General features: G+C 39.7%; 1 protein-coding gene across 1 annotated transcript in view; it reads right to left on the bottom strand.

Moving 5' to 3' along the window:
- Positions 1 to 8,216: 8,216 nt before the first annotated feature.
- LOC101480347 (protocadherin-15) overlaps positions 8,217 to 27,029 on the bottom strand; it is a 214,916-nt gene continuing 196,103 nt past the window's right edge. Inside the window, exons 36-40 of the mRNA XM_076887498.1 lie at positions 20,222 to 20,243; positions 19,552 to 19,590; positions 19,217 to 19,290; positions 11,920 to 12,049; positions 8,217 to 9,868 (exon numbers count right to left, since the gene is read on the bottom strand). Coding sequence (XP_076743613.1) covers positions 8,243 to 9,868; positions 11,920 to 12,049; positions 19,217 to 19,290; positions 19,552 to 19,590; positions 20,222 to 20,243 — 1,891 coding nt within the window. The 3' untranslated portion in view covers positions 8,217 to 8,242. The remainder of the gene's footprint in view (positions 9,869 to 11,919; positions 12,050 to 19,216; positions 19,291 to 19,551; positions 19,591 to 20,221; positions 20,244 to 27,029) is intronic.

Below are 27,029 nucleotides of genomic sequence, written 5' to 3'. Positions count from 1 at the left end.
TCTCTTTCTTATGTCCAGAGGAGGGCGTATCCAGGATTTCTAGAAACTGTTATGCATTTTGAGATTGATAAGACCACGTGGCAATTTTCCACTTGATTGTAGTCCATCTTCAATGACCATGGATGGACACATGTCCGGATCTTATTTATCTTATTTATTTTCTAATTTTCTCATTGAATGGTAGAGATTTAGAGTTTCTAATCTGAGTTTGCAGAGGATGGTCCAAAAAACGGAAAATATCCAATGAGCAGCAGTTCTTTGAGCAAAAATGTGTTTTTGGTGCCAAAGGTTAGAAAAAACGTGGCCGGACTGCTTGGAGTACCACTTGTAACTCTATGCAGAAGAGCATCTCTGAATGTTAGGGCAGCAGAAGACCACACTGGGTACTAGCTAACAACAGGAAACGGAGTACAGTTCACATAGGCTCAGTGAAAGTGAACAATAGAAGATTGAGAAAATGTTACCTGATGTACTAAGTCTTAATTTCTGCTGTGACATTCAGTTTAGAATTTGGAATAAACAACATGAAAGCATGGATCCATCCAATCTTGTATCAGTGCTTCAGCCTGCTGGTGGTGATGTAATGATGTGAGTAATATTTCCTAATATTCCCTTAGTAGGAATAACCTACCTGAGCATTGTTGCTGACCACATCCATCTTTTTATGACCCCAGTGTGCCCATCTGTCCGACTGTGTGATGCTATCGTGTCAATATGGACTAAGGATTCCAGCACCTTGTTTAATCCATACCATGAAGAATTAAAGCAGATTTGATAGAAAACAGGGTCCAACCCAATAATGGCAAAGTGTACAAAATAAAATGGCCTGTGAGAGTTTAAAGCCAGCTTCTTTGTAACCTGTCAGAGATGTTTTGAGCATTTTATAATTAAGCAAACATGACGACTCACTTTGTTTTGGGGATGAAATGTTCTGTCTCACAATGTTCCAGCTACTAATCAAATCTCTGGTTGCTCTGTCAGAGCTTAATAAGCCACGTTCAGCCTGTCTTCTCCAGTAAAACAGTGACCTCCGGAATCGGTGAAAATTTTAACAATCAATTTTGTTGAATCAGTGTTAGCTGCTCAGATGTGCCCTTCCTTCCAGAAACTGTTTAAAATATGACTCTGGTACACTCCACTAATTCCAGGTAATAAGGAGCACACAGTTTCAAATATCACCACCCGTACTGCACCCTCTGTTGATTTCCTTAATGCAAAATTATGTGGTCATCCAATTAAAGGTGAAAGTTTTAAACCCCGGTAATTCTGGAGCTTAATGATCCCAGTCTTTCAAGACTTCAAATAAAACTGTATGCAGTTCACAATTAAAAAGTTTCCTCCAGCCTTATTGTGAGCAACTTTGATAAAGGAGAGGGCTTCATGTGCAAAGTTAAGCAGATTTCCTATGGTAGTGTGGAATTATAATTAAAAGGAATCTCTTCTTTCAGTATCTTCTGATCAATATCGGTTTAAATGAAATTTAATTAACTATTAATGGCGCAGAAGAAGTTTTTTTTTGTTCATGAAATTAAAGCTTTGGTTTTACACTTTTGGCAATATATGCCTTCTTGCAAGAGAAGATCAATAAGAGAAAGGCATGAAGACTGGAAACTGCATCCATGAACTTTAGTAATTAGCATTTTTCTTTTAATTAATTTATAAAATATGTAAAATTGAGAAGTTTGGGACAAAGCTGTAACCTTCTTTTTTTTACTGCTGCTAAGCAGGAAGGAGGCATATCGGTCTTTTTTCATATTTATTAGACAGGTGTTTAAGTGATATTGATCTTGTTTAAGCAAGAATAAAATTAACTCTTATTTTAAGTCCTTTTTTCAAGGGGTCATTTTAAATAAAATCATTAAAAACTCTTTAAAGTATGTTATAGTTGCCGTATAATCATCTTTCCTCACTATAACGTTGCTGTGAGTTTGCATCTACCCCTGAACCCCAAATCTCCACCACCACCTCGTTAACTGTCCCTCGGTGTGACAGCTTTAGCCAAGCTTAAAATTAACTCTAGCAGTTTCATTTGGCTTGATTCTCCTGCTTTCTTTATGTTGTGGAGATGCTGTGCTTAGCTTGTAGGTGCATCTTCAAATGGGAACTGCTGCTCTTAAGACCTAACCAACGGTTACTAATCACCACAATGTCCTTTTTACTTGCTTTCAAGTCAAAAATTAAAACAACTGCAGCAACAACTGCACTTCTTTGAAATATTTGAGTCTGGTTTCCAAATCCAAATGCTCATAGTCTGTATACAGACCCAATGCTGCCAACCAAAGCATTAGCTCTTCGGCTAATAAAATGCTAGAACGTATCGAATAAGCTGTACCACACAGTGGGATGTATTGTTTTTTAGAAGTTCCAATAAAAACATTCCAAAAAGCACCAACCCCATAACATCAGGTAACAGGTATTCACTACAAGACAAGGCGGTAATTTTCATATCTCAAATTGGGAATTTAACATATCACTCTACAGGGGGTGAAGCTAGGCTGACGTGCCTGTTGGCAAAAGCAGAGGTTTTGACTTTACATGCACAGGTTCTACCTAATTTATTGAAAGATGCTGTTTTAGTGACTGTTCCGAATTTCGGTTATCCAAAAACCCTAAATGCTTCCAGGCCGGTTGCCCGTACAACAGCGGTGATGAAAATCCTTGTAAAATTAGTTAAGACGGAGCTTTTAAGGAAAACAGAGTATGTGCTTTAATCCCTATGCAGTTTGCTTAGAGACCAAAGAGAAGAGTAGACAACGCCACTGTGAGCTTATTGAACCTAATTGTCAAAAGTATTGTTGATTTTTATTTGGCCTTCAATACAATTAAATTCCATATCTTAATATGAAAATCTTGAGGATCTGAAACCTGTTTCATCAAGTCTGCTCCTTGAATGGCTCCAAGGAAACAAATATATGTCAAAGGTTTTCAAACCTGAGCACACTGGACCAACGGTGTGTTGCTGCCCGTCCTACTGGTACACTGCAGAAGGTGTATGGAACAATGAAGGAGGTGTAGTCCCTCCAAAGTCTTCACTTCACCAAAAATCAGCAGCTAGATAGTTAAATCTTGTTCCAACAGGACCATGATACCAAACACACTTAACTAATTTTGGAATGAAAAAAGCAGGCTAACATTAATCTGCTGAAATAGCCTTCCCAAAAACTCAACTCTATTGAAAATTTGCGGACTACGCTAAAAAGCCGTGTCCGTGACAGGAAACTAACCAATTTAAAAAGGAGGGTGTTGAAGTTGAACCTTGGCTCCTGTTTTTCCAGCCTTCAAGGTTACAGCTTGGGGTTTAGCAGCATATCATCAAGTTAGCGAAACCACATTTCAATGGCTGGAATTTTATTTGGGTAAAGTCTGCTAAGCAACTTTACAAGGATAAAAAGGCAAGTGTGAACAATACACGACTTCATGTGTTAATGAAACATGTCAGGCAAATTCAAGATGAGTTGCGTCAGTAGTCGTAATACTGAATGAGTCACTCAGTTCCATACAGACACCAGTCGCTTAAAGGGCCATTAAAAAGTTCACGCACCTTTGCCTCTGCTATCAAAGTAGAAATATAAGTCCTCTCAGTTTAGGTCCAGTTTTCTAAAGGTGTTGCAGCTCTGAAATCAGGTCAGTTTCAGTGGAGAAGGTACAAAAAAGTGACATTTAATAAGTAATCCAAATAACCAATTAAACGCCAATGAATTTGTTCTGTTTTTGCTTCAAATATAGTTCCATCACTTCTCTGAATGTAAATAAAATAAAGTTCTACTGGCTGATATGTGAGGAATCTTCCATCACAGACAACAGACTAGCAAATCATGTAATTAGATTTCTTCCAATTGACCTGGAGCATCCCTGTTAGTTCCACAACTAATGAACAGAAATCATGTCTCAATGTTTCAGTGATCTTGGCAATATGGGACGAGCACAGTGGCGTAGCGTTCAGTCAGAGTTTGGTCATGGGTATGTGAAGGCTGTTCCACGGCCCCATCCATAACTCCTCCTCGTCCGACTGCGTTCTGTCACTCGGGCACTCCAGCGGCTCTCTGATGACGAGTCCGTCCGTGTCGTCGTTACTGCCGTCTACCTTGGACTCTCTCTCGCCTTCTTCCGACTCGTTTCTCTCCGCTGTGCTCTGGGACTGCTCCGTGCCTTCCTGTGCCACTTTGAGCAGGTTCGATTTCGACGCCACGCTTTCAGGGCCTGCGTTGCTGGTGCTGGTTGACCCTGAAGAAACGCTGGATTGTCGTGTGTTGAACACATTCAGCGTTTTGCTGTCAGGATTGGAGAAAGAGGACGTGGTTGTCGTGGTGGCAACCGTTCCCGAGCTCTGGAAAGTGCGGAGTGTGTTGCACCCGCCGTCCAGCGTCGTTCTGAAGCTGTTCAGGGGAACTCTTTCTTCCAGTGTGGCAGCCATTTTGTCTAGTTTTTTAAAGTGCTTTGCCAGCCTTGAGCTGAAGATAGGAGAGGGGAGTTTGAGGTTGTTGTTCGTAGTAGTGGTTTGCGTGGGCCCTGTGGTGTTTACTGAGCGTCGGGTGCGGATGATGGAGCCATTCTGGGCCACGTAGATGCTCCCGTTAACGTTGACTTGGCTGTTGTGGGTGGAGGACAAGCGCCCACGTTGGGTTTCTGGCGCGCTTTCCTCACCCGTGGAGCTGGTCTCGTACTCTCGGTCAAACACCAACTTGACCCGACGTTTTCTGCTGCCCTGCTGAGAGAAACACATCAATAATGTGACTTTAAACTGCTGACCTTGGGAGTTTCATTGAGGCAAGAGAAATGAATCGTAAAAGTGATGATACAAAGCACAAAAAGTGAACATCTGCTGTCTGCCTCAAAGTGCTTTTTCGATAATGCCTCAAAACTCCTTCGGTGAACTGTACTGAGTAGTTACCCTGATGATGTATTGTGGTGTGCACTGGGGAACTTCACACAGTTCACACATCTACTCACAAAAGGCCATCGAAAGTTTAAAACTGAAATTAAAGGCATTTTGGAGAATAATGCACTCCTTCTTCCTTCTCTCACTAGCAGCGAGTGCCTCTGTGGTGTCGACATTGAACACATTTGCCTTACATGCAAAAAGTCTCTGGTTTGAGATCAGGAGGAGATACAAACCCAGCCTCAGGGGGTGTCAAAAGCTAGTGTACTTCCTCTGCCAGTCCCCAAGCCTGGATAAATAGGAAGGCTTTCTCAGGAAGAACTGTACCAAATCAAGTCTGTTTACCCATCTGCTGTAGCAAACCCTTGGGAAATAAGTACTTTTAGTTGCACCAGCAGCTTTGCAAGGATGTGTAAAAAGTTGACAGGGTGATGGCGTATCTCCATGATCTAATCTTTTTCAAAAATAAAGACTGACTATGTTTGACCCACATAAGTATTCTTGATTTATGATTTTAAGCTTCATTTCCAAGGTTTGGTTTGATTTAGGCGTACAAACTAGGATTAAAGCCTTTCACGACATTAAACAGCTTCCTTTGCGAGCATCAGAGACTTACCGGTGATGATATTAGCATCCATTTAACAAACAGTTATTCCCACAACTAACAGAGGTGTTACTACAAGTTGTAACAACCACCTGGGTCTCATTCCCAAGGTGTCAAAGCTGCTGGTGTCTTGTAGAGAAGCACAAGGTATCCAATGGCATCCCTGCTGTGATGCATTCGGTGGCAATACTGGGGCAAAACCGAGAGAGGTCCCACTCCCAACTCATTATGTACAGTATGGGCGCTTGTAAAGGACGGCCTTGTTTTAACTTGAATAGTTTACAATGTCTGAAAAATAAGCAGGAGGTAAAAGCAACAGCAAGAACTATTCGGCGAGTGAAAATCAAGCAAAACAAAAAGTGCAAAGTACAAAGCTTCAAAACAGGACATGGCCCGCTGGCTGACAGAGACACTGTGATTTATTTATGCGTTGCTTTTTAAAAGAGGACAGTTATCTCTCAGCATCCAGTGCTACCGCTGCCAGTGCATCAAGGCAGCTACACCAAAGGACACCTTGTGTGTTTCTCTGTGACAGAAGCGGTATCTGACAGAACAGCATTGTGTGATGGGCTAGGAAGACGATGTGTTACAATATCAGCACAGTGGCTTTCTGGGTTAATACAGTCTTTTAGGAAGACATCCTAAAAAATGCTGGGTAAAATCTATAACTAATAATAAATGATTTGACTAACTGTGAACATTGATAGCATTTATGTTTAGGTTACATTGCATTCAGAGTTCTCTCATAGTCGGAAATGGCCAAAGGACGAATTCCACAACCCTGATTCCAAAAAAGTTGTTACACTGTATAAAATGTAAATCAAAACAGAATGCAGTGATATCCAAATCTCATAAACCCATGTTTTATTCATAATAGAACACAGAAAATAAATGGAATTAAAAAAAAAAAAACTGTTTAAACTGAGACATAAATTAGCTCGCTTTGAATTTGATGGGAGCAACTCAAAAAAGTTGGAACGACAGCAACAAAAGCCTGGAAATGTAAGTGATTCAAAAAAGGAACAGCTAGATGAAAATCTTGTAACTGATTAGATTAAGTGGGACTGGATGGCCACATCATTGGGACTAAAGAGGACTATCACCATCTGGTTTGATATCAGTGCTCAGTTCAAAAACCTGCATCCTTGCGTCAATGCGTTAGCGTGGTTAGCTTGTTATCGCATTAGCGCCGAGCAGCCCCATGCACGGGGCGATCTGCGTTAACTCGCCAACGGAGATTTGCCACGTTAATGCGGTTATGGCGTTAACGTGGTTTTAATGAGATTAACGCTGACAGCACTAGTAAAGACTCAAAATATCAGAAATAAACAATCACAATAACCCATGAACACACACTAGGTGACAATAGGAACGAAAGTCTGAGATGGTGTTGTTTTTTAAGGGAAGGCCTTACATATTTCAGCAAGACAATGCTAAACCACATAGTGCATCTATTACAAGAATATGGGTTTGTAAGAGTTGAGGTGCTGAACTTGCCTCCCTGCAATCCAGAGTTTTCCCCAACCGGGAAACATTTGGCACATAAAGGAAAACTATGACAAATAAGACCCTGGACTGTTGGGGAGCTAGCTTCACTTACCAGACAAGAAATATCCAGAAACTGCTCTCCTCTGACTAAAAAAAGGGGTTAAAGTTGGGACTGTTGCTGCCATCAACTTTAAATTCTTCACACAACAGTCCAACATTTATGGAACTGGGGTTGTATTTCAGTTGATATATGTATTTATATGGAAATAAGGCTATCTACACACCAGACTGAAGACATGCCAAACCTTCTCTGGTCAGAAGACCCAACATTTCCATGTCATTTGTAAAGATTTTGATTTAATTGCTGTTAAAATAAACGTTTTTTTCATTTTAAAGTGAGAAAATGAGCAACAATAAAAAAAACACTTTGACTCACTGCAAATACAAAGACATGTCAGCAGTGTGACTCAACAAACCGGCCTTTGGATCATCTAATGATGAGGTTTTTTGTGTTTTTTTAAATGAAAAAAACTGAAATGGGGAAATGATTTTGGAAATATAGCACATGTTGGTCTTGGATGTAATCTTTTAGAACACAAAACTAAATTATTTAAGTATAATATAGTAGGTCAGGGTCAACACTGCTACATGTTCACACACACATACACACCATGTAACCCTTAAAGATTTAAAGAACCTTCATTGTATAGAAGAAAGTACATGTTCTCCATAACAAAGAAAGCATCTTTTCTTCCTGCTGGTAAACGCTGCTGGAAGAGCTGACTGCTAGCAGAAGAATGAGCAAAGAAAGAGAAATGACTAATGAAAAAAAGCTTGAGTAAACCTTAAGTGCAACAAAGAGAGGTCAGTAAATAATCTCTGAGCCGTAGCAGCATAAGAGAAACAATCAGCTCGAAGTGGGAGCTTTCACAATCGGAAAACGAGACAAGTCGGCTCAGGGGGGAAAAAAACTGTAGATGTAAAGCAGAAAAGCACTTCACGAAGACGAGAGAAAGGCTAACTGGGGAAAAAAGGGGGATTAAAGTTACAAGCCAAAGAAAGAAAGAAAAAAAGAAGAAGAGAGACAGTCAGAGAGGGCAGCAGAGGACACGCCGACACTTTAAATTACAGTGGATGTAAATCACGCCAAACAAGAAAACACAAAAAAGAGAGAGATTAAAGTTATAAATTCCACTCAGGTAATGACTTCACTCTCAATCCAAGCATTTTCACCCCAGACCTTACTGAGTGGCAAAGAATTTAATCTCGGCTCAGCTGACTCCCAAATCCCCCTCTTCTTCATCTTTGGGATCTTCGCCTTCTTCCCCATCGTGGTCGCTGCTTTTCTCCTCCTCCTCATCCTCTTCGCTGTCCTCCATGATTGGTGACAAGTCGTCCGAGCTGTCCGTCGGGCCTGAGCTGATGTCTGACTGGGTGTGACTGGAAGCTTGCCTGCTCGTTGACGGCTTTCCCAATCCAGCACTTTTTACCTCTTCTTCTTCAGATTCCTCGCTCTCTTCTTCACTCTCTGGCTCTGTTGCTTCACGTGAAGGCCGTCTGGAAGTTTTGGGCCTGGAACTAGAAACGGTTGAACGCGAATGTCTAGAACTTTCCGAGTCCCTGCTGCTCTTTCTATCAGTCTCTTTGCCGCTCCGGTCTCGCCGTCTGCTGCTGCGTTCCCTTCTAAAGCTCCCTCTACTGCTTCTGCTTTTATGACTCCTGCTGTTGCTGCTCACAGAACTATCACTAACGTGTCTTTTTGCCGGTTTTCTACTCATTTTTTTCCTCTCATCTTCCGTCTCAGACTCAGACCACTCTCCCAGCTCATCTTGGCTTTCCTCTTCCTTTGCGTTTCCTGAGTCGGACTCAGTTTTTTCTGTTTCTGTGTCATACTCGGCCTCGTCTGTTTCTGCCGGGACACGTAACGTGTGGCTGCTTGCGTCTGAGAAACTGAATTCCGACAGAGACTCTTTGCTGCCACTTCCTGTTTCCGAATCACTTTGAACACCACCGCGAAATCTTTGTTCTTTTCTCCACCATCCCTCAATGGAGCTGTTCGGCTCTCCGAACTCCCACCTCCTCCCCTCCTCTCCTGTGGCTCCCTTAGACACTAAAGCAGAAACGCTCATATCTCCCATGGAGCCATCCATCTTCCCTGTGTCCCAGCTTTCGCCATTGCTCCACTGTCCACCTCCCACCCTGGCTGGTCCCTGGAGCCTTCTGGCTAGGGAGATAAGACTGAGGGCCCCGCTCAGCTTTTGTTCCATTGCTGGGGGTTTGCTTGCTTCAGTGGACATCTGGAAATAACTCCCATCTATGACCATGCTGCCATCCCGGCTGAAAGACTGGCCAGAGGACAACAGTCCAGGGAGCCGTCCCCTGTGCTCTGGCCTGATGCCTCCTCCTCCTCCAACTGCATTGTTTGAGCCGCCACCTCTGTTGTTTCTCCCCCATGTTTCTACTTCTTCTCTTCCTCCCCTCTCCCTCCTTATTTCTACTGCTTCATCTCTGCCTACCCTTTTATTTTCCCTCTTCCCTGCTCCCCCATTCTCAAACCCAATTCTCACTCCTCCCGCTTTTCCCTCCACTTTTCCTCTTCCTCGGCCTCCCTCCTCTATCGGTCCAATTCTGGCTTTGTTCCACGGAGGGTGAATGGCAGGAGGCTGTCCAGACTTTTTCCCTGCAGAGGACAGCGCCGTACTCACTCGCATCAAAGCCTGCAACCTGGTAGCCACGCTCGAGCTCTTAGGTTTAGTGTTAGCAGTTGTACTGCCTTCTTGTTTTTTGTCATCCTCAGTTCTCACGTGTCCGTGGGTCTTTCTCAGGGCTGGAATAGTTTGAGCCTGAAGGTGGGAAGGGTGTGGAGCTAATTTGTCTCCTTGAACTTTTCTCCTCACCTGGTGCAATGATGACATTAGTCCAAAAACAAGTTAGATAACACTAACATTTGACCATAAAGAGCAACCACTACATATTAACTTTACAGCATGCTTTCAATATGAATAGTCACATTCCATTATGTAGTACATTGTAACAAAAATAAAAAAGGATGTACTGCAACCTTAAAAGGATAGCTGAACATTTAGGATTAACAGACAGATCCCAAATAGCATCCACATACAGGCCTAATCTGCGTTACTTTTAGCGCTTGCAAATATGGGCCAAACACACATTGCCATCTGAGATGAGAAGAGCCTGAATTAGGGTTTCTTTTTAGGATAATGCTGTACAGTGTTTGTCTTTCTAGCTAATTCCTCCCGTTTCAATCTTTCTGCTTTCAGTCACTGTAAATCTTGAGCCACCCTTCATTTCTGATGCGCTGATTTATTGCATGTGCAAACATATGCAGGAATACTAATGATCTTAAGAGTCATTATGTGGTATGAACACCTTTATTCTTCAGCCTGAACTCTCTTAGGCAAGCTTTATTATAACTTATTTCTTCAGGAATAGTTCTCCAGGCTGTGTTGAGGATATTTCAAAGCTCTTCTTTGGATGTTGGCTGCCCTTTGTTCTGTTCTCTGTCACGATGATCCCACACAGATTCTGTAATGTTAGGGTCCAGGCTCTAGGGAGGCCAGTCCATGACTTTTATTGCACTGTCTGCACTACAGAAAATTGAAGTTACTGCCGATCAGAAATCCTTCCAAATGGTATTTCAATAGTGGATCTAAATCTGACTTTTCTGACTTTCTGTTTTGACAAGATCTCCAACACCAGCGGTCCCCAGCCGTTTTTTGCGCCTTGGACCGGTTTAATGTCAGACAATATTTTCACGGACCGGCTTTTAAGGTGTGGCGGATAAATACACCCAAATAAAAAATATAACCAAGAGAAAAACTGTGGTATATTGTAAATATAATACTAAACGCAAATTCACCGCGTAATTGTGTAACTTTATTAGCAGCGTCCTCCTGAAATGCGCCACATCTCCCCCTTAATGCTCTCTGGTTGCTATGGTAACACAAATATTTCTTTCAAAATAAGACACACAACTACAACGCGGGAAAAGACCCAGGGAAACCGAGTTGACAATAAAACCCCTGAAAACCATAAATTTCACACCCGAGCCTCGACTCTCATGGCCTGGTACCAAACGACTCACGGACCCGTAACGGTCCCCAGCCCGGGGGTTGGGGACGACTGCCCAACAACACTAGCTGAAATGCACCCGCAAACCATGACAGAGCCTCCACGGTGTTTTACAGATGACTGTAGACGCTCGCTGTTGTAGCTTTCTCCTCTCCTCCCTGGCTCCCTCTTCTATCATCTAATTTTATCTATTCTATTCAATCTAGTTCTTGGAAAATTTACTTCAAGCTTTTCTCCCAATTTTCTTACATAATAATGGCTTCTTGACAGGCACTGTTCCCTTGAGACATTTTAGCTCTTTGGGAATCACACTGTTGGTGCAAAATGACTAGTTTATGCCTACAAAACTGGGTAATTTGGGCATTTTTGGCAGAGGAAACCAAAGAAAAGGGAATAAATTATGTGATTGTGCAACAGACTGATAGTAACAAAGAAGCGAAATATGCTATTTAAAACGAGCTTGTTGCTAAGTTCTGTGTGGACACTACACCAGTTCATCCCTTGAGTTAGGTGTATTATTTATGCTCGAATGATTTATAGGTCAGTGTTAACGAACTCTTACTCTGAAAATCATCAGATACAAACACTGGAATGAACATGAGTAAAAAAGCAGCCAATGTCCAAAGAAGATCTAAGTATTGCAGTACTGCACTTTAGCACACTAGTGTATAGCATTTCTCAAAGTGTTGAACTATTCCTTTAACCAATTCTCTACAGTTACACCAACTAACTGTGTAACTGTAGGTTCATTATTCTCTATTTTTGAGAATATCGTGAAAATATTACGGACTCTGTTACCAGCCTGTATAATCTGCTCTCCAGCGTTTCCCTTTGCATTCTGTTTTCCTGCATTTACCTCTCCATCAGACTCCTGTGGGCTGTAGTAGTAGCTGCCGTCATCGTCAACAACGACTTCTCCATATTCATCATAGAGGCCAGAGGGCGAGATCAGCTTCCTGCGGCTGCCGTACTGAGGAAGGTCGTACCTGGATAAAAAAATCAGAGGGAGGGGGGGAAATACCAGGATGTTACACGTAAGCTACAATCAATAAGCACATATGCAGAGTAAGTTGAGCCTATACTGAGTTTTAAGTTATTATTTGGAGGCTTCTTTTTTTATTGTTGGCTATATTAATAAGCAAACAGAATCCACTGTGCAGCTTCAGCCAATCAGAAGTAAAGATAGGAGAGAAAGCTGCTTACAGACAAAACTGATGAACTTGGCTAGTGCTTATTCGCAGACACTTATAGCGATAACACATAGGGCCACACTGTGGTTCATGCCAATGATAAGCGGCGTCTAATGACTTTCCTAGGCAAAGCTGCCTTAATCACAAAAGGAGCATTTTGTTGCCAGGAGACATTTTGTTAGCAGAAAACACTGCAATCGATTTTCCCCCTTTTGTCTCTCTTTGTTGCCTGTTGCCGGGAGCGCTGCCTGACTCCATCGACCGAAAAAAACGTGTTGTGTATCACTACTTAGGCTCCGTGCCCTGCAGCAAGCAACTCAGGGAGCCAGTGGGTCAAAAAGCACATCTTTTCAAATGCCATTCTGAAAACAATATGTCCCAGTGTGATTAAAGTAACAAATGTGCTCCAAGTCCTTTGGCTTCATTTAGAGAGCTGTGCAGAAATGTTGCCCTGTGTAATCATTCTGCTTACAGTCAACCGGTGAGAAGTCGCCCTCCCATTACATTAAGTAGCAAAGTAATAAACAAATGGAAAAGGCACGTGGATGACAGATGGGTGAGGGGGAGAGAAGAAGGAGGTAGAGGTGTTTTAAGAGATAAAAGGGAAAGAAGAAAGAATGAGTGAAAAATGGAGGGGGGTCAGAGGAGAAAGGTTGGGTAATACATAGACCAACAGTATGGCCCCTGAACGCTAAGGTAGTGTATCTTAACTGTTCTCTTTCTCTCAATGATAGGATTTTAATTATTAAACTGCAGACTCAAACAGAAGTGTTCACACAAACATATTACTCAAAGGCAAGTCTCCTTCTTTTATCTGAGGAGTCTTTCCCCCTACTTTCCCCTCTGTCTTTAACTCTTGTCTTCCCTTCAATCGTTTCACCCTTTATCACTCATCCCCCTGCCTCCTGTGGCCACTAGGGGGCAGTAGTCACATGAGTCAGAGAAATGTCTTCTGCAGCATCAAGATACCAACATCAGTCACTGCCAGCGCTTCATAGTATTTTTGTAGCTATGTGTCAGAACCTAAATGAACCAAACTGGGTCACTGGTGGAACTCCAAATGGTAAATGATGAGTCAGTGTGTGATCTCATTTGTACACAGGTAGTACTGCAGGCTGTACGTGTTCACTAACTGAAAAAAATGATAGTTGTCATCATATTTTGGACATGTTTGTTGAAATTTGTTGAGATCCATATTGATATGGAGGACTCAGTTTCTTAATAGGCAGTTAAAATGTATTTGGAACTGGGCTCTCCCTTACTAAAAGATTATGAAATCAATTTTTAATGCACAGAAGTGTTGGTTCTTCAATTAGTCCACACATCCATATAGTTGTAAGATGCTCCCGACCTTCTTACAATCACATGAAGCTAAAGCCTGCCAGACAATAGCAAGACATGGCATAGCCAATCACCACCTTTACAATGCAAAAAAGAATGATGTTAAAGGTTTGGTCTGAGTGGTAGTTGCAGAGATGTCCGTGGATTCTCGACCTTGGGTAGTCATTGACTGCAAAGAATTTTTAAATTAATAAAAAAAAAATCCTTCAATTAAAACGATGTAATTTCAACCCAGAACTTACAAAAATGGCTGTAATTCTTAAGCAGTTAATTAAATACTTTTGATAGACCCCTTGAATTAAAGCTGAAAGTCTGCACTTTAATCACAAACTGATTGCCTGTATAGTATGGAGACTTAAACCTGTTCATGTAACTGTCAGTGGGACTCTAAATGCTATCGTGTTAGAACGTAGCATGCTATAAACAAGTGTATAAAAGCTTTCCATGTACTTTACACTTGTGTTATGTTGCATATTTGATTTTTTCCAGGCTTGGTTCAAACTTGAAGGTATGTCAGAACTCTGCGAAGAGCATTAAAGAATTTAAAGGGTGATTTTTCTGCCATTGTATCTTCCCCTGACGAGGTCCATTTACTCTGACAGCATGGAAATATTATTGGGCTTGCTGCTTCTTTAGATTGGATGTAGAGATGGAAAGAAAGCAGTTCCTACAATAAAGTAAATGGATCATGATTTAAAAATACAGAACGTTTCCACTAGGTGGACAGACTAGATCACAATGTGAATATGATTTTAGGGTTGAGCTGTCACTTTGATACAACGTGCATCTAAAATAAGCTGGACATGACTTCAGCTAATCCATTTGTATTTTCTGCTCTCATTCAGCTAATCTTTCCACATTTTCTATTGTCCTCACATTTCTTTTTATGTGGGTGCCCTAACCGAGCTCCTATCAGCTCCACGGCAGTCACACTGCTCAACACCCACACCAATAACAGTTTTGGAAAAGCGAGATTTAATCCCTTATTGCTCTGTAGCATTTATGGATTGAGTATTTCACTCTTGACTAGAGGGCAACATGAATTTGGCTCAGTTTGTTGTTTTTGTTGTTTTCCTTTTTTTTTTAAAACAGCATCAAAACATTAGACCTGTGCAACAAATGGTTCCAGTTTATATTCTGCATCTGTGTAAATCCAATCAGAATCATGCCAGCAGCAGATGGCTACATTCCCACATGCAGAGAAAATCCCATTTTGGCCTGATATTTTCAAGAAATTTCAAAGCAAAGGTCAAAAGGTTGCCAACCATGCTTTTGGAAGTGTATACTGTAAAAATAAATAAATAAAAAAGGATTTTGTGGAAAAACAAAAATCAGGAATGAGAAATGTTATCCAAAGCCTGAGAACTGGTTCGGTATTTGCTGGCACGGACTGTTTACGCCTTTTTTTTGCAAGTGAACGAAACAAAGTGATTAGATCTCAGTCCCACAGGGTCACAAAGTCTGATTTTCTGATCCAGTGTGCGTACAGAGTCAGACACAAGTTTGTGGATGTTGCTCTAAGCCACCAGCATCTGGCCTATTGTCTGCTTCCACGGCTGGCTGCCTGATTAGCTGCTACAGTATTGCAAAGCTAGGCAGAGAGAATTAGCTGTATGTGTGTACGCGTATGCTATGCACGTGTGTGCAAGAACGAGCAAGAGAGCATCTGAGTGATTGTAAGTGCGAGTGAATGAAGATGCTTGCCGTAAGAGAATTTGTGTGTGTGTGTTCTTCCACTGTGCGTTTATGAGTGTGCGTAGGTGGGTGTAGAAAATCAAGTTCTCTGGAGTCTGCAGCTAAAATTATAAAAATTACACAATGCATCACAGATGGCAAGCTCTGTGTGTGAATAACACACACACACACACACACACACACACACACACACACACACACACACACACACACACACACACACACACACACACTAAAGTGTGCGTTTTTTATATACTGTGTTCTTTTTACCTTCAAGGAACCCAAAACACACACTGAACAAAATCACTTTTCTGAAATCTCCTGGCTTCCTGTAGTTTGAAGAATACAGGAGCGGCATAGTATGAGGCAGGTCGCCGGTGTCAACATTTCACAGTAGCTAACACACTGTGTGACTGATGCAATCAGCTTGATGTCAAAGCCGCTGCCACGTGGCTGACATGACACTCAGCTGGATAAAGCGAACACAGTGAGGTCCAGACTCACGCAGGAGGAAATATGTTGTAAGGGACCCTTCCTGTCAGTGCTAGCGGTCAAAGGTTGGAGATGGAACATAGCAGAGTTGCCCGCATTCATTTCCTGGAGACTTTTTTTTCTCCGCTGTGTATCACTGTTGGTAAATGCTGCATTGCTCTGTAACACCACAAACAGTAAAGTGCCAGGTAAAGATAAGAGCTGAAAGAAATCCGCTGCTACAGTTCTGTTCACGCTGCTATGAATGACTGCTGTTAAAACATGAGACCTACTGAATGTTTCTTTAATGAATTAAATGATGTATTTGCAAGTTCAACATTGAAACTGGCCGCGTGGTTACAATCATGATCATGGAAAGAACACCGAGAATTTTATCTGTATAAGCTTATTTTAAAGGTCGTTGCATTATGTTCGATTATTTCTGATTATATATCATCACAAACCTTTTGTGAGAAACGTGAACTCTTCAATAACTCCTTTTTGTTCGTTATTACGCCGTGCTACTTCGTGGGTCTTGTTACCGTTAATTTTTAGAGCACCAATTTGTGTTAATTCTGCAGTTAGTGAATGAACCTAGATATGCAGCTTTTAGAGGGTTTGTGGCAATTGCTGTTTGTAACCATGTAAAATACATCCAAGCAGTTATGTAACATTAAAAAACAGAAGAAGGTTAGACCAATATACAGTACTTAAAAAATGTATTACACCTGTCATAAAAACAAGAAAAAGAAAGCATTTTATATCTTTCAAAAAACATATTTAAATCAAAAAATTATTGAATTCATGGAACTAAAATGTTTTTTACGCCCCAATTTGAACTGACACACGGGACTTTCAAGCATTAAAACTAATTTTAATTAAACAACTGTAATTTTAAAAAAATAGTGCTTAACTATTATTTTTGCTTTTTTTGTAAAAGAGCAACTTTGAATATTCATGTATAAAAACAATACTTAATTTTGCATTAAAAATATGTTAATTAAAAAGCTTGAGGATTCTCTTGAATTCATCATTACAGACACATAAAATGTATTTAATCAATGCTTAGGAAGCTGTGGCATAAACCTTATGTTGGATGATGGTCTAAAAGATTTGCACTCTACAGCATAGATAGCCACTATTAATTCATAAGATTGTGCCAGTAGAGTGCGAACTGGGTTGTTCGTTCCAGAGACAATAAGCCACTGCTGCAAACACATTGAAAGCAAAATACATTCTTTTTTTGTAATATAATCTGTGACGCTAACACAAAGCTAGCAGTCAGACACCTCCAGACTCACAATGATGCATAAGCTGATTTTAACCCAAGCCCAACCAAAGAGCCAAAGCTTGATTTTCAACGGGTGAGAGAGGCAGAGATGAACATGACTGTAATGTCTCGTCACACTCCACACAGCAGAATCAGAGTAAGCACAATATTTTTCTGCGACGTTATCTGAAGGCTGTTTTTCATCACCTCTGATATCAGATTTGTGGTAAAATTTAAATGGACTACTACTAAAAAAGATCTTCCATGTGTCTAATTAGATACAGAAATTATATAAGAAAATATATAAGATTAAAAACTAACTTCCTATAGTAAATACGTAAAATAAGTAATTTCTTTAAAACAAGTAAAAAGTAATGTGTAATAGATTCCTTTTATGAGTAACAACACTGCTTGATGACTGGTTGAGACATTTTGACACAACTGTCCAAAAATGCTAGGAATTAGGTTTTTTTTTTAAATTAATTTAAATTAATTTTGAGTGAGGTCAAGTTAATAATTTAAAATTTATTAAAAAACTGGCTTATATCCACCAAGATCTTCAAGGTCAACTTAATCAGTTAGTCTAAAACTGAAAAGTTAGAAATTTAAAACTTAGAAATTGTCATTCTTACAAGTGTGGCGTGTTACCACATAGAAAGTACTGTATAAAGATTTAAAACATCATGTAACATCTGACCTCTGACCTCTCCTTCTAGGTCAAAACATTGATCTGAAGGTCAGTTATAATAATGCTATTTAGAGCTATTTAAAACTATGTTTCTTACTGTCATTGTTTGTATTGACCACACATATGAGTTATAAGGATTCTTAACAACACATTACTTTGGACGCGCACTCTTCTTCATTTAAATATTGTTAAGAGTAAGAGAACGAGCTGCTTAGGATATACTTAAGTATAATATTATAAGTTATTCACATCCAGTTATTTGCAAATCAATACCTATTATCAATTACCCACTGCTACATAATGTTTGTGTAATCAAAGTAAAGATCTGCCATGCTACTCTCATCTGATTTTTGTGCGTAAAGACACGTAACCTTGATCATTAAAGCATAAAAAAGCACTGACACAAAGGGATGAGCCAGTGTTATGTCTATACATAACAGACAACTTACCAAAGAACTGATTTTAAATCTTTAGGTTTGTAATTAGTAACAAAAACACACCGTTTGTTCAAATTTTTGCACCGACAATGTGTTTCCCGAAGAGCTATTATTTGAAAACGTGGCATATTTTGGCAGTGTGCAGCGAATCCTTAAAAATTTTATGAAGTTCTGTCCTTAAAATGAAAAAACTAGCACAGGACCTAAAAAATGCAACTGGCCCTTCAGTGAATCCGTCTACTATTCACTGAAGCCTCATCAGAAATGGTCTCAGTGGAAGGTTGGCAGTCAAGAAGCCATTCTTAAGGAAGGGAAAGAACCAAATTACACAACAACTGGACTCAAAATCAGTGGCAACAGGTCTGATAAAGAGATGAATCCAAATTTCTGGTTCAGTTCATCATCAACATGGAGACTCTGTTATAGTTTAGAGCTGCATTTTGGCTGGTGGTGGGGATGTTTTCAAAACTGATAGAATTATAAATGTGGAAAATATTGTCAGATTTGGAGCCACCATCTGGAAAGCACTTGATTTTCCCAGCAAAATATAAAAATAAGAGATAGTTTAAGTCTTTTACACACAAACCTTTACTGTGTAACTAACTTGATTGATTTGTGTTTTTGTTGCTCTTTGCTCTTATATTGTTCTGCATTTGTTTACTTGTGATTCCATTTATTTTACCCTCACTCACTAATATCAGCTATTGAAAGCGAAGTCGTACAGCACCACCCTAAAACATGCAACATGCACACACATATCTGAATATTTATGTATTTTTTTCCCCTGTTATTGTTCAATGTCTTTTGTACGTCCTGTCTATTGTTGAAAAATAAAGCATGGAAAAGAAAGATTAGCTCTAAATAGCTTTTCTTTTGCTAACTGCATTATTTTAAATTTGATATTCTCAGGTTCATTGTTCCTGACTTTAGAGCTAATATGAACGTTTTCAAAGCCTGACAAAATTTACATGGAAAGAAAACACCAAAATGATAAAGGACGCGTGCAAAAACAAGCTGGGTATAACAAAGAAGTACAATTTGATGTGCGGCGATGTACTAACCCGTGGTCATAGTTGTAATAATCCTGTGTGTAGTAGTCATGGCCAGGATCGATGCCAGATTCCATTGATAGTTCCTGTTAGATTGACAGATCTTTGTTAGAAGCTTCACACACACACACACACACACACACACACACACACACACACACACACACACACACACACACACACACACACACACACACAAACAGATAATTTGATAGGACATGACTACACATACATACACACTCATAGTGATGACTTTGACTGCATTAAAACTTCCACAAACCCATACTCCAACAGACAGACGCCCATAGGGATTAAATAAGTACTGAAACAAGAGAGGGACTGAGTACCTCAGGTCGGAGCAGAGAAGGTCGGAGAAGTTGTTGCGTCTACCAGAGGGACAGAAAAGTGGTGAATGGAAATAAAAAACAAGCAAAATGGAAGTATTTCAGCGCTGTCCCTCAGAAATGTGTACATCTATATTAGAAACATAAAATCGATAGCTGATGCCCTGCCATTCAGCTTCTCTAGAAAGCTCAGGATCCAATGTATGTATATGCTTTCATTTGATGTTATCTGTCAGATTGTAGGAACATGGGGATGAGGTTTTATCAAGCAGCGGATATAACTTCTGAACTCAATTTAAGCTGAAATTGAGTTTGAAAATGCATGCACTGCACAAGTGACTGGATGACTCTTTATAGGAAGGCTAGACCGATGACATGTATTTAACAATGGGGACGTGGCAGAAATGTCCAGGATGTCTAAAGAGACAACTTTTTGGAATCTTAAAAGAGTGGGTAAAGTTTTTAAACATATATTTAACTTCAAGATTTCCATGTACTGTAGTGGCCTTTTTAAATTATATTTTATAAAGCCAGTTACATGCACTGTGTACTGTAAATGCTCTTTCTTCTTGATAGCATCAAACAGAAAAAAAGATGGAAAGCAAACCAGGGCATAAATGTAAGTGAAAGCGTGCAGACATGCAACGACAGCATGCACACCCAAGACACCTACCTCATGTTGTCCATATCCACGCCTACAAGATCAAAGAGAGCAAAAGTGAGCCTAATATTACCAAGAAAACACACTGCCTGGGCTATAGCTCTGTCTTAACATACATGTCAGTGCTTTGATGAGAATCTTTTCTTCCTGTAAAGGAAATTTTTAAATAATAAAAAAAAAAAAAAATAGATGAGGCTTACTGGAAATATTTCACAGTGAGTGTAAATTAACCCAGTTTCCAGGAAGGAAGCAAGAAGATGAGATGCGTCTAAGTGATTGTATGAGATTTTGTGTACGTTGAGAAAAATGGATAATGGACGGCGACTTTGTAAGAAACACAGCCAAATGAAATAGAAGCCATTGTGTCATCCACGTCTATTGTTGTTGTATCTTTGCAAATATTGTGATTAGAGATTTACGAATGCAATTTCACATCTCATTTGCAACTCATATGAAGTCATTCTGCTGTTGAGAATACTGTTAATGGTGTATGTCAATATTAACCAAAGAAGTAATAATCATATTTCAGTAAATGTGTAAATTTCAACTAGTTTAGCAACTGAGTACATGGGTACTTATTCTCAAGATCAGCAAAGACTTGTGCATGGAAACACACAGGGAAGCATATACTGCAGGTGATACTGTGGTGGCCCATGCAGTGCTGTGAAAAAATATCTGCACCCTATTTGATTTCTTAGTTTTTTGTGTGTCACAAAGATAACCTGAGTGAATACAAAATGCTGTTTTTAAATAGTGATTTCATTCACAATGGAAAATGCATGATTCTAATGATTCAATTACAGCAAGTCTCCCAGGTCTTGAAGCAGCTAAGCAGCTCCAAACATGACACTACCATCACCATGTTTGACTGTTGGTGTGATGTTCTTTTTATGAAACGCAGTGTTAGCTTTGTGCCAGATGTAACAGGACCCAAACCTTCCAAAAAGCTCAGGTTTTGTCTCGCAAGTCCACAAAATATCACCTTAAAAGTCTTGGGCAGTGTTGGGGAGTGACGGAATACATGTACCGACATTACGTATTTAAAATACAAAATATGATACAGTTACCATTTTAAAAGGGGATACTTAGAATACAGTTACTTTGTTGAAATAAATGGATTACACGGCTGTCTTTTCCTGTTTCATAAGTTAGGATATCCCTTCTCTAATTCTGGTAAATCCACACATTGCTGGAAACCCAAACAAAACACAAAATAAGAGGCTCTAATGTAAGCGTCCTGTTAATGTTGGTGCTGTCAGCTACAAAATGGACCTGAAGCCAACACAACAGAGCCGGGGCAGGAATGCATATGTTACTTGGAAATTCCGACACCACTTCTTATTTAAATAAGAAAGGAATGGCAGAAGTCTGAGAAGTCTTCAATGCAAAATCTGTTTGCCAGCAAACAAGCTGCTCTCAGAGTCAAAAGACTCCACCTCCAACCAAAAGAAACATCTGGAAGTAAGTTCTAACTAACGTTAGCCTACTGTAACTACCTTGTTTTAGTTGTGGGAGCTACCTGAGTTTTGTGACACTTCAGTAACTTTGATGGACTATTGCTGTTTGATTTATTACTATTACTGAAGGCTGCTACACTGAGCTATCATAGACTGCATACTGTTAGACTTGATGGATAGCATTAACAACCTGCTAGCTGCAAATAATCGTGTGCAGTTCTGAAAGCAGTTGATGAACTAACCTCAGCCAACGCCAGCTAACAATGTTAGCTCAGTGTCGAGTAGCCTTCAGTAAAAGTAATAAATCACACAGCAATAGTACATTCATGTAGTTGTAAAAAGCATGACAATATATCCAAGATATCCAAAGTATTCAGATTACGTTACTCACACTGAGTAATTTAACGGAATGCATTTTGGGGTATGTATTCTGTAATCTGTAGTGGAATACATTTTAAAAGTAACCTTGTCAATCATCCAGATGTGGGGAAGAGGTGAGCAACTAAAGAGTTAGATTAGCGTTCACTCCGGGGTGCTGCACCACATGTGTTTGCTAGCTGTTTCCCTGTGCTAAGTTAAGCTAATCATCGACTAGCTCAACCATAGTGATATCCTTTTTTATGTAACTTTTCATACTTCTTTTTTTGTATCCCTACAATAACAAGTTCATATGATTTGACAGAAAAAAATAAACACTCAGAATGTCAACAAACATGCAATTAATTTTACTGTATATCTGACTGAATCCATCCAGCAGCTAAGTTGATTATGTATGCGCAACAGCTTAATAATGTTTACAGTACTGTGAAATTAATACTTGTTGCTATGAGAAAAATAAAATTAAAGACAGTATGACAAAGAGAGAGCAAGAAACACCAACTAAGAGAGAAGTAGATACATTGAAGGTAGCAGACACTTTAATAAGGGGAGGCAGGAAATGTGATTAAAAAGGAGGGTGAAAAGCAAAAAAGAACAAATACAAAGAGAGAAATGAAGAAAAACAGTCAATAACCTGTCTGGTCTGTCTTAACTATGCTGCACAGACTGTACAGTCATGTGAAACAAAGGTAATGCTGGCAAAATGAAGACGTATCACACATCAACAAGCAGACTTTTGGAGGACACATCACATTCTCCTGTCTGCTCTTCAAGTGCAAACACATGCAGGCATCCACACAAATTGGTAAATCACTCGAGCATCTCATTAATTCATTTTAGAATTTCAGATGTGCCTCTTAAACACACACAGGCGCACGCCTTCCAGTGGGTATCAAAATGCGGCTAAAATACGAAGCTGAGGATGTCAGATGGGGCGGATTACCGCTGATGGGCGTATGAGCAGACAGGGTAAATGGGTGAGTGAATGGAAGGAGAGATGAAACGGATGGTTTGGGGTGATCTACGGGTTCAAAATGTAATGACCCTTTTCACAGTCACTGTATCTTAAAGTGTGTGTTTACTGTCTACGTTTGAGCTGGAATCAGAATATGCCTCCCACCATGTGTAGCATAATCTGTGTATGTCTGCGCATATTTCTGTGGAAGGATAAGTCTATTTTTCTTGCCCTTATTGCTCTGACAGACACATTATTAGGTCCTCTCGAGACAAAAAGGCACAGACGGCTATCTGATCTCCACCGTGCACACAAACATACACACATTTGACATGATTGACTCTCGCTCTCCATGTCCTCTCCACCTTGTCTCATAGCGTGTATGAGAAACAGGAGGGGAGAAATATTAGCTCTTAAAGAACAGACTCAGACTATGACACCCAATAACAGCCTCTTTTCTCTTTCTTCTTAGGGCTTTATACTCAATGTTTCTGTTTCACCCTCTATTTCTGCCTTCTGCACCTCTTCCTTCCTCACCTATTTGTCCTTTCATTACAGTCACATGTTATGTAGAAAATACCAGGTGTGGATGAGAAAGCAGGAAAGTGCCCCGGTGAGTTGCAAATATGGTTGCGAGTTCAGGGCCATTACAGATATTGTCTTAAACAATTTTCCTATTTGCATTATACTTATTCAGCACTTTAACAAAAGCTTCGAGCTGCAGTGCCAAAGTCGTTACATAGGTTTGATTTTATTATTTTGAGCCACAGCATCTTGTAAGGCCAACGTTTTTAAAAAAAATTAAAGCTGGTCAGGTAGTCGAAAATCTAAAAATGTAATGCCACTGGCTCAATTCCTCTGTAATTCCACAGAGCAAAACATCAAAACTACTTGAATTGCTAATCAGTGTTGAATATGTGAGCAGTGTTTTAGATGTCTGGAGTCGTGCTCAGTCGAGTTATTTTTATAATCAGAACAAAAACAGGTACGTTTTGTTACATTTTAGGCGATGCGATAATTCTTTATCAGAATCAGGAACGTGTGACATCATCATGATGGTGAAATTTGAATGTAGTGGTTAACACATTTGCCTTACAGCTGGGAGAGCTCTGCTTCAAAATCCGATGGTGACACAAATGAAATGTGCTTCTAGTGGTCTCAGGACCAGATAAATGGGATGGCATAAAGCTTCTTTTAGCTTCTCCGTTATTCACAAGAGGTGGATGGATCTGCGTATTTGATTTGGTAGATTTTTACACCAGGCACAACCCTCCTAGGAATTTGTGTCTGCTCCTAGTCTTAAATCGGGATCATTCATATGTTAGACGAACATGTTAACCATCATATTATTGAGCCACTGCTTCAGGAAGCACATTCAGTATACAGTCTGAGACAAATCAACACGCATATCCTTTGGAGGTCATCGTGATTACTTCTTGAGAAATAAAGGAGCAGCTGAAAACACCTGACAACACTTTAGGTTTTTTTCTAGACGTATAGTCATGGATGAAAAATATTTCCAAAATGAAAGTAGACCTGGAAGTCGTGTTTATTACTACAACATCATTTAGAGTTACTTCTTAAATGTCACCTGGTCATGCTGTTAAAAAACAACAACTTTCTTTTAGTACAGCAAAAGAAAGTTTCTGTTTCAGAACTGGTTTCGAATATCTATTAGAGTATGATTTTTAAAATAATATAAAAAAAAAAAATCTTCAGTGGTGAGTCATACTTTTGGATCTGCCATTATCCTACTGAGCTAACAGAGTCCTAAGTCTGTGACACTAATATTGCGGGAAAAGATGGAATAATTGTAAGAGTCTGGAGTGTTAAATTCACCCTGTGACAAATGAAACAGACTTTAAATGCACAAAACTCTAAATAGCTTAAAAGACCCCAGTAATACTAGTTTGAGTTTGTGAAAAAGGTGTCGTGTACACATCACAACATTACATATTTAAGTTTGTTCTTTGCAATATTCTGGTCTAATTCTCACTCATCACTCTGAGCCAACCTCATATCTACATAGAATTAAAGTCAACACCTTGTTTTTTGGGATTCACTTAAAAAAAGTGATGTAAGGTGGTTTCTCATGACTATGTTAAATAATTTCTAAGAAATTAACTGTTTTATTTTAAAATGTTAATCTTAATGAAAAGCTAAAGATAACTAGCCAAAACGCACGCAAAAAATGAGACTATTGTTGATTTAAAGAATTATCTTTGGGTGGATTAGTACATATTAGTCTTTTTTTTTTAAGTTGCTCGACTCATTACGCGAACATTGCTTGAAATACCTGTAAAACTGATTTATTTATTTATTTTTGACTAATATCTGTTGCTGCTTCAATATTTGCCACATTGACAGTGCTCAGTTTTGACCACGGAGATGACTTTTTGGTTTCAACTCGGTACCTACATTCTCAAATCAAATTTTTAAATTGGTAAAAGAAAACAAGAATGGTAAACAAACTGAAATGAACATAATACACATCATATTTCTTTCTTTATTTTTAATGTGGCACTGCTATTTTGCAGTGACAACACAGCTGTGTGGCAGCTTGAGTTTGGCAAAGTGCAAAACGAGGGATCACTTCAATGTAGCCCAACACACATTGTGTTAAAAATAATGAAGGCTTACACCGAAGCATTACTATTTCCTTTGTCGTTTTCAGTGGCTATTTGCTGCTTCAGTGACACGGACACAGACCTGCGACTTTAAAATTACACCAGACTCTCAGTGGCTGTGTCTCACACCTGAGTTTTCAGGTAAATTATACATAATTGCCGAAAACAATACACTTTCTTAAAGGTGTTTGTTCTCCGGCAAAAGCGCACAATACGAACTGAAAGGCTGCAAACAAAATGTGTCTGTGAGACAATGAAGATATGCTGTGTGTGTGTATGTGTAAAGACACGCAGCAGACTGAGGGTGAGAGCTAATCTTGACATAAAACATTTCCAGCCCAGTCAGCTGAAACAGTAGCTCCTGCAACCCGTTTAATGCTGCTGTGTAGATGTGTGTGCATGTGTGTGTGTACATATTCACACTCCTGATTATGCAAAGGCTCTTGTGTGAATGTGTGATTGGGCCTTTGTTTTGGATGCACACAGCCTTTTATTAAATCAAATCTTGACAGTACAACACTCATAGCGGAATTATGTGCTGTGTGCTGGGAAGAAAAACGCACTGCTTAGAAACAAAAATGATGACAAAAAACCCAAACAAAAACAACCAAATTTGCAAACTCTGTTGCGACAGTACAGCACGAATCTACAGGAGGAAAGAGTTTGACATCTCACATCGTAAATCCTCTCATTGTGCAGAAATACGAGCATCAGGGTTTGTGATTCCCTTAGGCTTGTTGAAACTGTCAGTGACTTGTGAAATCTGCAGCTGACAAAGCCAAAAAAAACCCGACAAAATTTGGTGTCACATCATAAGAGTCATAGACAGTCAACATTTTTCAGTTCCGTCCATGTCTTTCAATCACTTGTGTTAACTGCACAAAAGTGCATCCCTTGTGAATGGAAGGGAATGACCAAGTATTTACAACACACACTACTACACAGTTTTCAAACGATGCCACACAGCAGCATTTGGCATAAATTATTCAATTGATCTGTTTTTCTTGGCAACTTCTTCATGTGAGACTGCCCAGTTAGGTTTCACGATTCATTCTCCAAGAATGACTCACTCTTTCTTGCTTTAAAAAAAGTCATACTTGATTTAAGTTTGGCTAATTTCCCTTTCAAGATTATTTTCTTGGCCGGCGTTGCAATCGTATCACCATAGTCACGTCTAACTACATGCATTTGTCCTCCTGTATAACACATGGGAGCTCCTCCAATGTGTATTAACAGCCACTTTTGGACTTGAGTTTCTTTTTAGGGTAGGAGGACAAAGAGGGAAAGACATCTGTCAGTGGGGCTACTGATGAGCTTAGATTTTATTGATGTAACTAAAAAGATAAAAACCTCCTAGAGGTTTAGTTAAAAGCAGACATTGGTATCATGGCAACCCATGGTCA

The sequence above is a fragment of the Maylandia zebra genome, linkage group LG8 (assembly GCF_041146795.1).
Source record: "Maylandia zebra isolate NMK-2024a linkage group LG8, Mzebra_GT3a, whole genome shotgun sequence".
In the NCBI taxonomy this organism is placed as follows: Eukaryota; Metazoa; Chordata; class Actinopteri; order Cichliformes; family Cichlidae; genus Maylandia; species Maylandia zebra.
Note: the sequence above shows the minus strand (reverse complement) of the source record. Positions and strands in the feature narration are given on the sequence as shown.